General features: G+C 51.1%; 1 protein-coding gene across 8 annotated transcripts in view; it reads right to left on the bottom strand.

Annotated features, from left to right (window-relative positions):
* The window catches only part of GREB1L (GREB1 like retinoic acid receptor coactivator), a 246,922-nt gene that overhangs the window by 7,944 nt on the left and 223,797 nt on the right, over positions 1-15,181 (bottom strand). For 6 of the 8 annotated variants that reach the window (XM_044934471.2, XM_025273445.2, XM_044934473.1 and 3 more), the window contains 8 exons: positions 12,516-13,087; positions 12,029-12,131; positions 9,387-9,542; positions 8,754-8,893; positions 6,381-6,542; positions 6,036-6,243; positions 1,775-1,940; positions 365-592 (listed from right to left, as the gene is read on the bottom strand). In XM_044934471.2, coding sequence (XP_044790406.1) covers positions 365-592; positions 1,775-1,940; positions 6,036-6,243; positions 6,381-6,542; positions 8,754-8,893; positions 9,387-9,542; positions 12,029-12,131; positions 12,516-13,087 — 1,735 coding nt within the window. The remainder of the gene's footprint in view (positions 1-364; positions 593-1,774; positions 1,941-6,035; positions 6,244-6,380; positions 6,543-8,753; positions 8,894-9,386; positions 9,543-12,028; positions 12,132-12,515; positions 13,088-15,181) is intronic. The other 2 variants (XM_025273447.2, XM_025273450.2) reach the window with 1 other exon arrangement.

The raw sequence follows: 15,181 nt of genomic DNA, 5'->3' as shown, positions 1-15,181 counted from the left end.
TCTCAGGGTCTTGCTAACATCTCAGGAAGTGACTACCATCTGAGTTTTGAGTGAAAGGTTAATCGTGAATAGGTTTATGGGTCCACACACTGATTTCCACTGTTGAAACAATTTGGTCCCTGTTTGAGTTCTTGTAGAATAATAAGATGGCCGAAATATGTTTCCTAAGCATTTCACATTGCAGCACTCATGACTGAGTCTGGGTCAGTTTGAACAGTGATGAAGGGGCACTTGGGGCTTGTGATGCCCCATTCTCTGTCCGTATAAACAGTCTTAGTTTCTCAGAGACAGGAATAAACACATTACAGAGGCTGGAGCTGGGCAGAAACCGGCAGGATGATGCGCATCCAGGAGCCCAGCTTACCTGTTGAAGTCGTACTGCACGTTCTGAGTCAGGTCTATGTTGAGGAGGATGAAGTCGTGCACGTGGCACCTAGAGAACGGGACCTTGAGGCTCCGAGAAGTCAGCCTGCTGCTCCACTTCTGGATGCCCAGGATGGCGTAGTGCACGATTTTCGGTGTCGCCTCCATGTGCTGCAAGACACTCTTCAAGGACACATTCTTACTGGAAACTCCTGTTTCCATGGGCTGGCTATGAAATGCAGAGTTCGTTTACATAAGAGATCACTCAGTATCACTGAAGACATGGTCACTTGGGAAGAGCTGACACTACTGTACGGTATTAGTATCTGTAAAGGACACAGCTAGCTGGCTGACTTTCTCTTGGTCTGGAGTGGACAAGGATGTCAAGCCTGCTTTTCATGCTGCCACTGCTGATCTAGAGACGCTGCCTTCCAGGGGTGAGCGTCCTTGTGCGTGTCCGACTCTGCCAGCCCATGGACTGGAGCGTGCCAGGCTCCTCTGTCCTGTCGTTTTCTAAGCGAGAATACTGGAGTGGGTTGCCATTTCCTCCTCCAAGGGATCTTCACGACCCAGGGATCAAACCTGCCCCTCCTGCACTAGCAGGCAGGCTCTTCACCACTGAGCCACTAAGGCAGCCCCCTGGGGTGAGGCTGACCCCGTAAAGGCAGAGAAAGGAATCCGGCCCGTTTTCAAGGTGACTAATCAACAGGGAGTTACCAAAGAGAGGCAGCCAGAGGTTAGAAGCACACAGGTACTCTTCCCGGTCCTGGTAATTATGGTATAATAAAGGAATATTTCTCAATGTCCCTGGCTTCAAATCCACCAGGGAAATGAGGGCATAGGATCACATGTCTGAGCTGGAAGGGCCTTGAGACCATGTGGCACAGTGTTTCACTGGGGCTGTGAACATCTGGGCTCATTTACTGCATAGGACATCTCCAGGTTTAGCATTTCATGGTCCTCATGGATCCCCTCACCACTGCACCAGGAGGAGAACCATGTGTTTTGGCCCAGCCATAATTTTATAGGGGATAGAATTGAGACACAGATGGAATAACTTTCCCTTTTCATCCAGACAGGAAGCAGAGCTGGGGCTAAAAACCATTCCGATTCAGAAGCCAGTGGTCTTTCTACATAAACCACGGTGTTTTTCAGCAGACTCGTAGAGCAGACCAAAGCTGCGATAACACAAACAGTCCAGGAATTTAACATAGACACAGGCATACCAAGTGTCTAGATCAAAATATCCCTAAGTCACCACAGAACGTGCTGGTGAGAGGAAGTGGTCTTGGATGGCGGCTCTGCTCTGGAAGCTGTGCCCTTGTTGACTTTACTGTGCCATGATGGCCGAGGAGAGGACCTGCTCGGTGGCACACGTCACATTCCTAGAACTGCACAGAACCGCCCCTACCTGCTCTGCTCCTGAACACTGTGAATGTTCCACAGGACACATGAGTCATCCATCACGACGATGAAAGGCCAGACACACTGGCGTTTAACTCCCAGCTCTTCCAGGCGGTTTCTCTCCAGCTCCAGGTTGTGATAAGACAACTCCTTAATGAGGAACCTGGCAGCACCTGGAAGGCAACACAAAAACGGCTCGGACGTTCCCCTCTTGGGCTTGGTGGAGGCCCCACAGACACGTCACATTCTCTCCATACGCGTGTGTGTTCGCCTGGTGACTGTGCACATGGGGGTTGACCAGACATCCAGGGCAGCGATTCCCACGCATCAGTGCAGGCAAGAATCATCCAGGAAATTGTTTAAAATGCAGATTCCTGGAGCCCACCACCAGAGGCTCACACTAGTGGTGTCTGATGAGGGGCCAGAGACCTTTTCACAGGTGATTGGTGAGCTGCACTTTGAGGAGTGCTGCTAGGATTCCTGTGCTTAGGCTTCCCCACCTGTAAGAAGGCGATGGTGATGTCTACTTCATAGGACTGTCGTATGGTGCTCAGGACAGTGCTGCACATGGTAAGTGAGTACTCAGTGTTAGCAATTAAGATGAGGACCATCAGGAATTAGCCAGGTTTTATGAGTGGGCCACCCTAAAACGAGGCTTCTCTAGTGGCTCAGATGGTAAAGTATCTCCCTGCAATGCAGGAGACCTGGGTTCAGGAAGATCCCCTGGAGAAGGGAATGGCAACCCACTCAAGTATTTTTTTTCCCCCACTCCAGTATTCTTGGAGAATCCCATGGACAGAGTAGCCTGGTGGGCTACAGTCCATGGGGGTCAGAAAGAGTCAGACATGACTGAGCGACTAACACAGACCCTAAAATGAAACAAAACATAGAATAAAGAAGCTCAAAAAACCCCAATTAAGTCCACGGAGCAACCAGGAAAGTAGTTTGAGTAGATGGAAGGTAATGCTAGGGTTTAGGAAAATCTACTGATACTTTTTAAAAGCATGTGTGTAATACGTGTGTAATACTTTGCATTATATGGGCCATATATGAAAAAACCCACAGCTAACATACTCAATGGTGAAAACCTGAAAGCTTTTCCTTTAAGATCAAGAATAAGACAAGGATACCCAACTTTACCACTTCTATTTAACATAGTACTGAAAATCCTAGCCAGAGAAACTACACACACACACACACACACACACACACACACACGTCACCCGAGTTGGCAAGAAGTAAAATTATCTGTAGACATGAACTTATGTGAGGAAAACCTTAAATATTATACACATGCACGTGTTAGAATAAATTCAGCAGAGCTGCAGACACAAAACAAATTAGCTGTGTTTCTATATAATAACAATGAACAATCTAAAAGGGAAATTAAGAAGTGCTTCATTTTCATCAAAAAGAATACTTGGAATACATGTTTAACCAAGGAGGCTAAAGACCAGTACACTAAAAAGCACAAAACACTGCTGAAAGTGTTTCCAAATAAGTGGAAAGACATGTTCATGGACTGGAAGGTGCAATACTGTTTACACATCCCACAAAGCAATCCACAAATTTAATACAATCCCTATCAAAGTATCAGAGTTTTTCTTTTGTTAGAACAGAAAAATTCATTTTTAAATTCACATGGAACTTCAAAGGGCTCTGAATCACCAAAACAATCTTCAAAAAAGAACAGCAAGGCTGGAGGTCTCACACTTGCCTGATTATAAAACTAGAGTAATCAAACCAGTGTAGCGGTGGCACAGAGACAGACGTAGGCCAATGGAATAAGAATACGGAGCCCAGAAACACCCTGCATATATGGTCGGATGATTTTTGACAGAGGTGCTAAGACCATTCAAATGTAAAACAATGAAGCTGGACCCTCACCTTAATGCTGTATAAAGAAATCAAAATGGACCAAAGAGCTTTTATAAAACTCTTAGAAGAAAACATGGGGAAAAGCTTAATGATACTGGTTTTGGCAACAGTTTGTGGATTTGTTGGCTGTGACACTAAAAGCATGGCAACAAGAGAAAAAGTAAACTGGACCACGAAAGAATTAAACTGCAAGAACACATCCTCCTATGGAATAGGAGAAAATACTTACAAACCTTATCTGATAAGGGGTGAAAATCTAGAATATACAAAGAACCCCTACAAGTCAACAACAAAAACATTACTAAAAATAGATTCTCCAAAGATACACAAATGGCCAGTAAGCAAATAAAAATACGATCAACATCACTAATCATTAGGAAAGTGTAAATCACAAGATACCATCACACACCCATTAGGTTGGCTACTAACAACAACAGCAAAAATTCCCAAAAAACACAAGTGTTAGTGAAGATGTGTTAAAACTGGAACCATTTTACATTGTTGGTAAGAATGTACAAGCCATTATGAAAAACAGTATGTCAATTCCTAAAAAAAAAAAGTGGAATTACTATGTGATTAAGCAATTCTACTTTGGGGTATAAGAACGGAAAGCAGGGTTTTGAGATTTGTGTTCGTGTCCACAGCAGCATCATTCACAACAGTCGGAAGGTGAGGGGCAGACCCAGGGTCCATTAGTGAGTGAGTGGTAATAAAAACGGGGAGTTCCCCTTTGATGTTACTGAGTCGGTTTTGCCAGATGGACAAGAGTTCTGGAGACCAGCTGCACAACAATGTGAATGTACTGATGAATGCTGAGCCGTACACTGAACAACGGCTAAATTTTGTGCTGTGTATCAATTAAAAAAAATGCTGCTTCATTTGCATATATGTTGGTTTCTCTCCCCAGATGATTACAAAAATGGCAAAACTGGCACTAAACAAATTCACTCAAATCTGGGATGAGGAAATACTTTCTCCTGAAGGTCAGTTAGGCACGGAAAGGTGTGAGGGTCATGTAAATATAGAGAAAGATTTTAGTTAAGTTTGGGGATATGTGTTTTGGGGAAGGGACCAGAAATATGTGAAATTCTTACCTCATTTGATGTTAAGTGATGGGAAATAAAATTACATTAAAAATATAAACCTGTTTGGAAAATATTTTAATCAATATTAAGGCGAAAACTTAAGGAAACGAAAAGGAATGAAATGGAGAACAAGAAAGGAAGAGTCTTAAGAAGGAATGGGGAGAGAGACCTGGAGAGAAGGCCCACGTGGATCCAGGGCACTACTCGGGTCTTTTCTGCCTTCACTCCAGCAGTGGGCTCTAAAGCTCTTCATCCTCAGCCCTCCTGAAGCTCTGCCTCGAAATTCCCACTGAAGCCGATGGGAAGTGAGTGAGATGCAGGGAGTGGGCAGAGAGCAGAGCCCTAGGACGCTGGATCCGGTTGGAGGTCTCCTGCCTTCAGGGGTAAACGAAGCAGCTCTGGACCTCTCTCTCTAGTTCCTCCTCCCGCTCTGTCAGTACACACAACAGCCAGGTGTCCCCTTGAGAAATCAGCCCACTGACCTTAAATCCCGAGGGGAAAGCAGGCAAGACTTCCAGGCACTTTCAAGATGCCTGCTATCGGCAGTGATGGTGCTTTCAGCCCCCAGCTGTACAGAACCCCCGAGAACTTGCTGTGTGCCTTTAAGATCAGCGATGACCCCCAGCGATCCCTCCAGACCTGGGTCCGAACTGCTAACCCCCCTCCTCCTCTGACTGTCCTCCTCTCTGTGAGGTCCCTGCTGCCAGCTGGTAGGGAGCAACACCTGCAGCCTGTGCTGGCCAGAGTCCCAAGCCCTCCCAGGGTGCTCAGTGTATCAGTGACTTCTTTGGATGCTGGTCCTCAGAAGTTAAAAAATTCTGCAAGACTGAAGATAAAGAGAAATGAAAACTCATTTAAAGAGGAGTCAAGGGCTTCCTTAGTGGCTCAGTGGTGAAGAGTCTACCTGCTGACACAAGAGACACGGGTTTGATTCCTGATGGGGGAAGATCCCACATGCTGAGGAGCAACTAAGCCCATGTGCCGCAACTACTGAGCCTGTGCTCTAGAGGCTGGGACTCAACTACTGAGCCCACGTGCCGCAACCACTCAAGTCTACATGCCCGAGAGCCCATGCTCCGCAACAAAAGAGTAGCCACGGCTCACCACAGCTAGAGAAAAGTCTGTGCAGCAACGAAGAGCCAGCCCAGCCAAAAATAATTTTTTTTTTTAAGAGAGTCAAAAGTCCTTTGGTCCACAGAACAAGACACTTTCCAGGGTCATGGGACCCTCTGGAATCCTGAGGAACGGAGCTTGGCTTGGTATTTCTCTTCCCAGCCCTTGCCCAGCATCCGCGCGCCCCCTTACCCACGCCTGCGTTATTGAACATGCCAGGAAGCACCAGCATGATGTGGTTGGGCCAGTATTTGCGGTACAGCGGCATCTCGTACTCTTTGACCACCAGCAGGTGCAAGTGGCTGATGCCCTCCATGGCGTGAAAGAGGTTTAGAAGTCCGTGCTCGTGGCGACCGCTGGAGGGGGTGAAAATAGGGCTCTTGACCACGTTCAAATTCTGCTGAAAGAAAAAAAAAAAAAAAAAAAAAAGGACCAGAGGCCAAAAAGAGAAATTAGAACCCTTAGATACTAGACGCTTATAAAACTGGCTCTAGTACCTGAGGCCGGCCGGCCGTGCATCCAGACGCTATCACCCACCTTGTCTGAGACCAGTGGCAGCCGCATGCTCTCCAGGTGCTTGCCCTGCTTGCTGAAGACAAAGTGACTCTCTTTGGATTTGGGAATGATGAAGTAGAGCTGCACCTCTTCTCCCAGCATGGAGGACGAGAACGTGAAGGCGTGGAGAGTGGAGTCGGACATCTGCGTTTGCAAAGAGCAAAGGGAGGGCGTGTAAGCTCACAGTTGGCAAGCTTCCAGGCTGCTCCTCTCAAGATGGTTATTGATAGAGGCCAGCTATCCTGGACTTCTACCTCCCGCCAGACCTGGCTGTGCGTGCAGTGTCAGAAAAGGCAAACACTGCATCTTTAGTGGCTGACACGAGATCCAAGCTTCTCACCCCAAACAGCCTCTCTAGGGTGGTGCAGTGACTGCTGCTGAAAACTACGATCTCTCACCTTCTTAGAACCACTAGCGCTCAGCCCTGCAGAGGCCCAGTGTGCCTCTGGGAGGTCTTGCTATGCAAACACTCCCAAAGGTGCCCAGCTACGGGGGGAAACGCTTCTCTGTGCACACGTGTGCGCTCAGTTGCTTCAGTCGTCTCCAGCTCTGTGACCCTTTGGACTGTAGCCCACCAGGCTCCTCAGCCCATGGGATTCTCCAGGCAAGAATACTGGAGTGGGTCGCCATGCCCATCTCCATCTTCCTGACCAAGGGAGCCTCTTCTGAGTGGGTCAGGTCAAATGATATTTTTCCTAAATAAACTATTAAGACTGACATCATTAAAATACCCTGTGGGCCCATCTTTCCTGGCTACACTGGAAGCTCAAGATGTCTGAATGGTCACTTATCCTAGAACTCTGGCTTCCAGAAGAGACATTTGACTCATCCAAGCCACATACAAATCTAACATCTTTTTTAAGTTGCTGGAAAGTTGATACACTCTCTCATAACCCACCTCAGTGAATAATTATATAAAAGTCTTTACAATGCCGACAATATTTGGCCTAATGAAAAGACAGCATCACTAGTCAGCAGGCACGAGAACAATCCAGGTAGCCTCCCCAAGAGGTTCAACCTAAATATTACATTTCATAGAAAAATAATATTGTAATACTCCCCTTAAGATCTTCATTCTGCTTCACAAGTATCAGGCAGTACTGTAATCACACAGAAACTAAATAGAAGGCTTTTAATATATTGTCTAAAAAATGAATTTTCTAATGATTCATATCAGGGGCTTGTATCATCTATATTCCATAAAGCATTGTGAGCTGATTTCAAACAGTCCACTGAAAGTTTTCAATGACACAGGAAACCATTTGGGGCATGAAAGGTAACTTCTAGCAGAAGAGCAGAAAGACCAGCACATCCTTCTGGGTTCCCTGGGGAAAATGGAGAAGACCAGATCCTCAAGCGCAGAAGCAAGTCTGGGGAGGAAGCCGGGCGCCCACCTGGCACATGCTATAGAAAGGAAGAGTTGTTCCAGACGCTCAGGGCCAAGCACTAAAGGTCAAGAAGATAAAGTGGGGAAGCAGTGTGGAGCTCAGCCCCCACATAAGCGCTGGATACAACCATCACTGGCTGCTTTCCCATCCTCTGTGCTTAAAGATGCTCTGGCCACGAGGAGCGCAGCAGCGTGGGGTACTTGCTCACCTTCCGCGTTCTACCTCTCAGTGCTCTCCAGATAAAAGAGCACACGCTGACTCCTCTGTGTGCCTAGTGGTCAAAACCACCCCACGCTGGAGTGAGAGGGAGACTGGGTCTGTGCAGATCACAGCTCACAGGGCACACCCTACGGACTTGCAGATAGTAACACCATCTTCATCAACAACCCGAAGGAGGGGAAGAGACCCTTTTGTCAAACATACTGTAATATCCAGCTTTTTCAGAATCACAGACATACCAGTTACTTTCTAAAACAACACATGTAACCATTTGATGAAGTGACTTAAGACACAAATCAGTTTCTTTCTCCCCTGCCTATAATCCCAATAAACCCAAAGTCATTTTATCAACTGCTTCATGCATTCTGCTCACAAATGAGTGGCTCCATTTCATCAACAAGCTATCCTTGGAAGTTTCCTGGCGACCCAGTGGTTAAGAATCTGCCTTGCCATGCAGGGGATGTGGGTTTGATTCCTGATTGGGGAACTAAGATCCCACATCCCTCGGGGCAGCTATAAAGCCCACGGGTTGCAACTGCCAAAGCCTGCGCTCTCTGGAGCCCATGCACCGCGACTTCAGAGTCTGTTCGCAGCAATGAAAAGATTCTGCATGTGGCAACTAAGACCCGACACAACTAAATAAATATTTTTTAAAAACCAAACAAGCCATCTAGGGCTTGACACTGGGGCCTTCCCTCTCCTGCACACAGAACCCAGGCTGGGTAACAGGCAGGAGCACGGGCTGCACCTGGGAGGCAGAGGTGAAGTCCATGTACTGCTGGCACTGCTCGCAGTGGTGGAAGGTGTTGTAGGCCGCGTACTTGGTCAGCATCATGGACATAGTTTCTCGTTTCCGGGGCTCCTCAGCTTTGGGTTCCTTTATCGCTTCTGTGTAAAAAGAGACAAAACACCTTCCTATGCTGTGTGTGAAGCCCCTATGCCTGGGCAAAAAGTCCCCCACCCCCAGAAGGGCTTTTCCTAGGATTCTGCAGTTTATGCCCTGAGAGGCAGCTCTGAAAATTACAAGGTGACCTTGCTGTTGTTTAGTTGCTAAGTCACGTCCAACTTTGGCAAATCCATGGACTGTAGCCCACCAGGCTCCTCTGTCCATGGGATTCTCCAGGCAGGAATACTAGAGTGGGTTGCCATGCCCTCCTCCAGGGGGATCTTGCTGACCCTGGGATTGAACCCACGCCTTCTACATTGGCAGGTGGATTCTTTACCACTGAGCCACCCAGGAAGCCCAAAAGGTGACATTCATGTGAATAAAACAAGACATGCAAAGGAGTATGACTTAAGCTGCTCTCAAGGAGTAAACGGCCCCAGGTTTCCCGCCCTCATTTAGGTGAACCCTTGACCTTCAGGCTCCACGTACACTGACCTTGTTTGACCCCTGCCAGCTTCTCAGTATATACCAGGCTCATCGAACTGTACTTGGGGTCGTGCACACTGACGTCAAAGGGCATTTTACTGAAGCTCTCGATGTCAGGCCAGGGTTCGCCCTCTGACTGGCTCACCTCACTGCTTTCACTGTGATCTAGGCCAAGAAGGAAAGTGCACAGGGCAGCCCAATCAGACCGACTGGCTGCCCTCCCTCCCTCTCACCCAAGTGTCAGGGAAACATACAGCCCAGGTAGGTGGACAAAGGCCTTTCTGAGAAATGAGCTCCCGAGTCCAGGGGAGAGGGGTGCAGAGTGTCCTTCAGACCTACTGGGAGGGATGCTGGCCCTCACTGGTCCCCATTAGCCTCTACACACCCAGCCCAGAAACTCCCAAGTCTAAGAGATCCACTAGTCTCCCACGCCCGACCCCCAAGTGTCCCTAAAATCTTAATTAACTTTGGATGATCTGAATCCTATCACAAGAGTTTTAGTCATGGGGTTTTAAGATGCCGACAGCTGAAAGGATTTCAGGGGCTCATTAAGCAAGATTCACAGTGTCTGTTGTTTATAAGAATCCACTGGAGCTTGTAAAACCCCTGTGCTCAGGCCACACAGCCTAGAACCACCTTCCCTATTTAGGCACTTGTCGTATTTAAAGCTCCTTCAGTGCTTCCAACATGCAAACCAGGTTGAGAGCCTGGGGCCTTGGGTTTGAGTCCAGGCCACTGCCCCCGCTGATCTTGTGACTTCACACCTGCAGGCACCTTCATTTGTTAGGGTTCCCTGATTGTTTTAAGAAGTCCAGATGGCATACTGAAAGTGCTAACACCATGTGGCAGGCACATGGTGTGTGTCCAATAGGTGATATTTGTTATTAATAATAAAAACTATAAGATCAGCTTAAGACAGTGTAAAGGGAGCATGCGTGTGTGTGTCAGTCGCTCAGTTGTGTTCAACTCTTTGCAACCCCATGAACTGTAGCCTGCCAAGCTCCTCTGTCCATGGAATTCTCCAGGCAAGAATACTAGAATGAGTTGCTATTCCCTTTGCCAGGGGATCTTCCCAACCCAGGGATTGAACCCATGTCTCATTATGTCCAGATTTTTTAAACCTCATTATGGCAGATTCTTCACCATCTGAGCACTGGGAAAGCCCTCAAAAGGAGCAACAAAAACTTCCCCCTGCCAAAAGCCTACAAGCTAGAAGCTCAGGTATTACCTTTTAAGCACAACACTGTTTATTTTTACATCCTGGACCTTTTTAAAGTTTAGGTTTCATTTAAAAATGTGCATTGTATTTAAAAGTTAGAGCTTATTCTCATTTAATAAAAGCACATCCCCATGCCTCTCCAGTGTACCATTGCATTCACCGGCACTAAAATTAGGGTGAAGGAATAAAGCCAAACAGTGCTGCTCATCACAAAGGCCAGGTTTGACTCTCACAGCTGTAGGCCCTGTAGTGGGAATCTGAGATGAAAATTAAAGGTGTTGTTCTTCCGAGGAGCCTAGGAGGTGGGGGTCAATGGGATGACGGTCCCTCACTCCTGGTCAGCTCGGCTCTGCCTTTGCACTGTAGCCCCGCCTGCTTTGGGCAGCCCCCGGGGTCTTTCAGTCCCCTCTGTGGTGGCCTGGGGTCTGCTACAGCTCAGCCAGGCACGCAGACAAGGAGATGTGGACCGGAAGACAGGACTGTGTGCGTTTGTCTGGAATCATGCACGTAAACTATGGAGGATGGAAGTTGAATCAAAAGCCATAGGAAGATGATTAAACATGGCTGATTTTACCTAGTCTGGCTCTTAACTAATCTATCCCTTGGGCCGGTCACAGGACAGGTCCAACTGTTTAGGAAAAGCAAGCGAGTTGGAGGTCTCCAAGGGCTAATGTGATGGACGACGCAAGGCCTTTTTCTTCTCTACCTTCATCTTTCAGGGGCTTGGGAAGAACGTCTACCCATGACTACTCCTGCCCCCCCCCCCCCATTTCCTCCAGCACCGCAGTCCCTCTGAGATGCAAAGCCACCCTCCCCTGGCCGCAGGGCTAATGCTAGCTGACCCCTGCTCATGCCCATGCTCCCGCCCTGCTGGACAGGCTGAGGGGAACCGCCTTCCTCACAAGCGACAGCAGGGTGGCAGGGCCAAGAAAGGGGGCAGGAGGTGCAGGCTGGGGATGGCCTGTCAAGCACCAGGCCCTCCATCCTTCTGCCAGTCCCAAGGGGCTGTTGATGGTGCCAGGGTTCTGTCCTGCTCAAGGAAGTTTTTCCTTTGGGTAGTAATCCACACACCTTCACTTGCAGCCAGCAGGCAAAACATAAGGTTACCCTGATGGAGTATAAAACGTGCCCTGGACCCTTAAGCCGTAGAACACCGCAGTCCACTAATTTTAAACCTGTCACCATCTGAGCAGTGAACCCACCTGACGGGCTTTATAAGATGCCTCTGTGCCCAGTGATTCGGGGGACACAGTGGGGATCGGGGTTCAAAGGAGGGGAAGTCACACCCCGACCTAAACGGTCACGGCTTCTTACAACTCTTTGCTGGCTCCTGCCCTCTAACTTCTCAATAACCCTGCACTAATCCTCTGGAGGCCGCGGACAGCCCCGGGATGTGGTGGTAATAGCCCGCACCGCCACGCCCGGCGCTCACCGGTGTTGATCTCGGCTTCGTCGTACACGTCCACTTCCAACAGCCGGATGAGCATGCGGAAGAGGAGCCTCAGGAACTGCAGGTAGGAGCCCGTCTTCCCCACCTGGGGCGGGTGTCGAATTGTAGGCGGGGAGGGGGAGGAAAAGAGAAAAGGGACGTCACACCTGGGCTCTCCAACGACTCCTTCCATCTCTGAGTGGGGCCTCGACGCCCCCCGACCCGAGACACCCCCAACCCCAGACCCCGTGCCCCCACGCCCTACCTCCGACCCCCGAAGCCCAGAACCCCTGCACCCGCGCCCTACTCCGACCCCGCAACCCCAGAGCCCCTTGCCCCTGCGCCCTATCCCCGATCCTCCAATTTCAGACCCCCGCCCCCGCGCCCTACCCCCGGATCCCCCAATCCCAGACCCCTGCTCCCGCGCCCTACCTCCACTCCCCCACCCCAGTCCCCCACCCCGAACCCTCTCCCGAACCCCTGCCTCTACCTGGGGGGGCCCGCTCAGCAGGAGCCGGCGCGGGTGGCAGGCCCGCGCGCCAGAGGCGGGGTCTGGCGGGTTGCCGTGGTCGGCGTGGTGCGGCCGCGCGGCCGTCCAGCGGCGGTAGTAGAGCGACTGCTCCTCGGGGCCGGCGTGCGCGGGCGGCGGCGGGCGCAGCGGGCTGGCCCAGGCCACGTCGGGGTGCGGCAGCAGGGCCGCGGCCGCCGGCAGCTTGCCGCCCCGCCGCGCGCCCAGAAGGCTGTAGGCCGCCTTGGACAGGATGACCACTGGGGGCAGCGCGGCCTGGGGGGGCCGGCCGGCCCGGCCCGGCGGCCCGGGCCACGGCAGCGCCCCGGGCCCCGATGACGACGGCGACGGCTTGGCGGTGGTGCTGCTGGCCAGCGGGGGCCCCAGCGAGTCGCACTCCTGCTTTAGGGACTCCCCGGGTCCCGCCGGGCCGGCCGAGAGCCCCTCGTCCAGCCCCGCGTTGGGGACCGGACTCCGGAAGCTGGGTGTCGGGGGCGGCTTCTGGGACTTGTCGGCGGTGCTGGACGAGCTGACCCCATTCTCCATGATGGAGCCTGAAAGAGGACCCACACGCCGCGCTGTCACCGCCGCTCCTGCCCCGGGGGAAGCCCTGGGGTCCAGGCGGCGCTCGGGCTTCGGGCCGCCCCTCTGCCCCTGGCGCCCTGCCGCCCCGCTCGCGTCCCCTCTCCCCCGCCCTGGCTGCTGTGTGGGCTCGGAAATGGCCACTTATTCCCGGTTTCCTCCGGGCGGCCAGGAGAAACCTGGACCCACGTCCGACCCTCCCCGCGTCTTCAGGCCGCTCGTAGTCCCGGCGCCCTGGGACCGACCACCCCGCCGCCTCCTGCTGCTTTTTTCCCTCCTGCCCGCGTCTTCGTACATCGCGGGTTATTAAACTCTCCGCTGGTTAGGTCGTTTGGATAATCCGTCCGAATCACTCCAGAACCCTGACCAACACACGCTCCACACCCAAATCCTGTCCATTGGCACTCGCCTCCTTCTGGGGTCCCAGGCCCCACCCTCCTGGCTGTGGACAAGCTCCCCAGGGTGCAGCCCCTTCCACAGATGCCCGGACCGGACCAGCGTGGAAAGGCGGGGCGTAACCTCCTCCCTCCCTACACCCCAGGGCCGGAGATCTGCTCACCTGCAGCCAACTCACCGCAAATGTCCCCCACCCCCACCCTTCCCTGGTGGCTCAGACGGTAAAGAATCCACCTGCAGTGCAGGAGACCTGGGTTCCATCCCTGGGTTGAGAAGATAAGGGCGTGGCAACCCACTCCAGTATTCTTGCCTGGAGAATCCCATGGACAGAGGAGCCTGGAGGGCTACAGTCCATGGGGTCACAGAGTCAGACACGACTGAGCGACCAAGTGGTTTGAAGACAAACCAGAATCAAATTACAAGACTCTTTCTGCTCAGACTGGTGCCTCCCAGGCAAATCCCAACCTTGGGAGCTCCTAGGTGAAGGGCCAGTAACCAGAGGCTCCTGACCCCATCACCGCTGCTCAGCTGATTTCTGCATGACGGTTTTCTTCTGCCTTCAAGGCCCCTTGAGTCTTCTGGCCTGAATGCCTTGGGCAATGAGAATCCTCTGAGGACCCTGAAAGTCAGCTGGAGGTTGGTGGGGTGGTGGGTAGGGTGGTGTGTGTAGGGGGCAGCATCTGGGTCCTCCAAGATTGGGGAGGGGGAACTCCAGACAGCAGAGTTCATGAGAGCAAGGCCAGAATCCAGAGTCTGTGGGGCAGCTCTCCACGCCTAGGGGAGGGAGGGGGCTGATCAAGGAGCCCAGGAAGGAAGTGGACTCTAATCACCCCCACCCTGCTCCACCTTCCTCCTCTCCCTCACCGATGCTGGCTGGTGTGGAAAAGCTTCTAGGTGTGTTCTTCCCCTTCCTCTGTTACCCTTTACCATCTTCCCAAACTCCCTCCTTTATTCTGAACTGGTCTACCAGGCAGAACTGGGGAGGCTGTTGTTAGAGGGTGGGGGGTACAGCCCTGACCCATGACTGAAGCAGACCTCCGTAAGACAGTCCTCACGCTCTTCCAGGCACAGATACCTGCCTTTTCCATTCAGAAGGGGTGTGTGTGTGTGTGTGTGTGTGTGCGCGCGTGTGTGTGAGTCAGTGTCATGAGGTAAAAGAAGGGAAACACGGGGCAGAAGGAATGTGAATGGTGGTTCCCTCTGTTGTGGGATTTTCATTTTTCATCTCTTCTCTATACTTCATTACATTCTCCAAGTTTTCTATATTAAACTCTATTATAACTTTCACACTCAGAAAAAAAAAATGGAAATAATGCTGTGTGTGGGGAGTAAGTTGCTTCAGTCGTGTCCAACTCTTTGCGACCCCATGGACCATAGCCCACCAGCCTCCTCTGTCCAGGAGATTCTCTAGGCAAGAATACTGGAGTGGGTTGACATGCCCTCCTCTAGAGGAGCTTGTCTACCCAGGGATTGAACTGACGTCTCATGTCTCCTGCATTGGCAGGCGGGTTCTTTACTACTAGCGCCACCTGGGAAGCCCTGGAAATAATGCTGTATTTGCTTAATACTATTTAGCAGAAGAAAATCCATGCCAGGCACTGCCATCAGCCACACAGTAACATAAGAAGAGGGCAGTTGGTAGGCTGTAGGCTGGATCATCCCAATCGACC

The sequence above is a fragment of the Bubalus bubalis genome, chromosome 22, assembly GCF_019923935.1.
Source record: "Bubalus bubalis isolate 160015118507 breed Murrah chromosome 22, NDDB_SH_1, whole genome shotgun sequence".
Taxonomy (NCBI): domain Eukaryota; kingdom Metazoa; phylum Chordata; class Mammalia; order Artiodactyla; family Bovidae; genus Bubalus; species Bubalus bubalis.
Note: the sequence above shows the minus strand (reverse complement) of the source record. Positions and strands in the feature narration are given on the sequence as shown.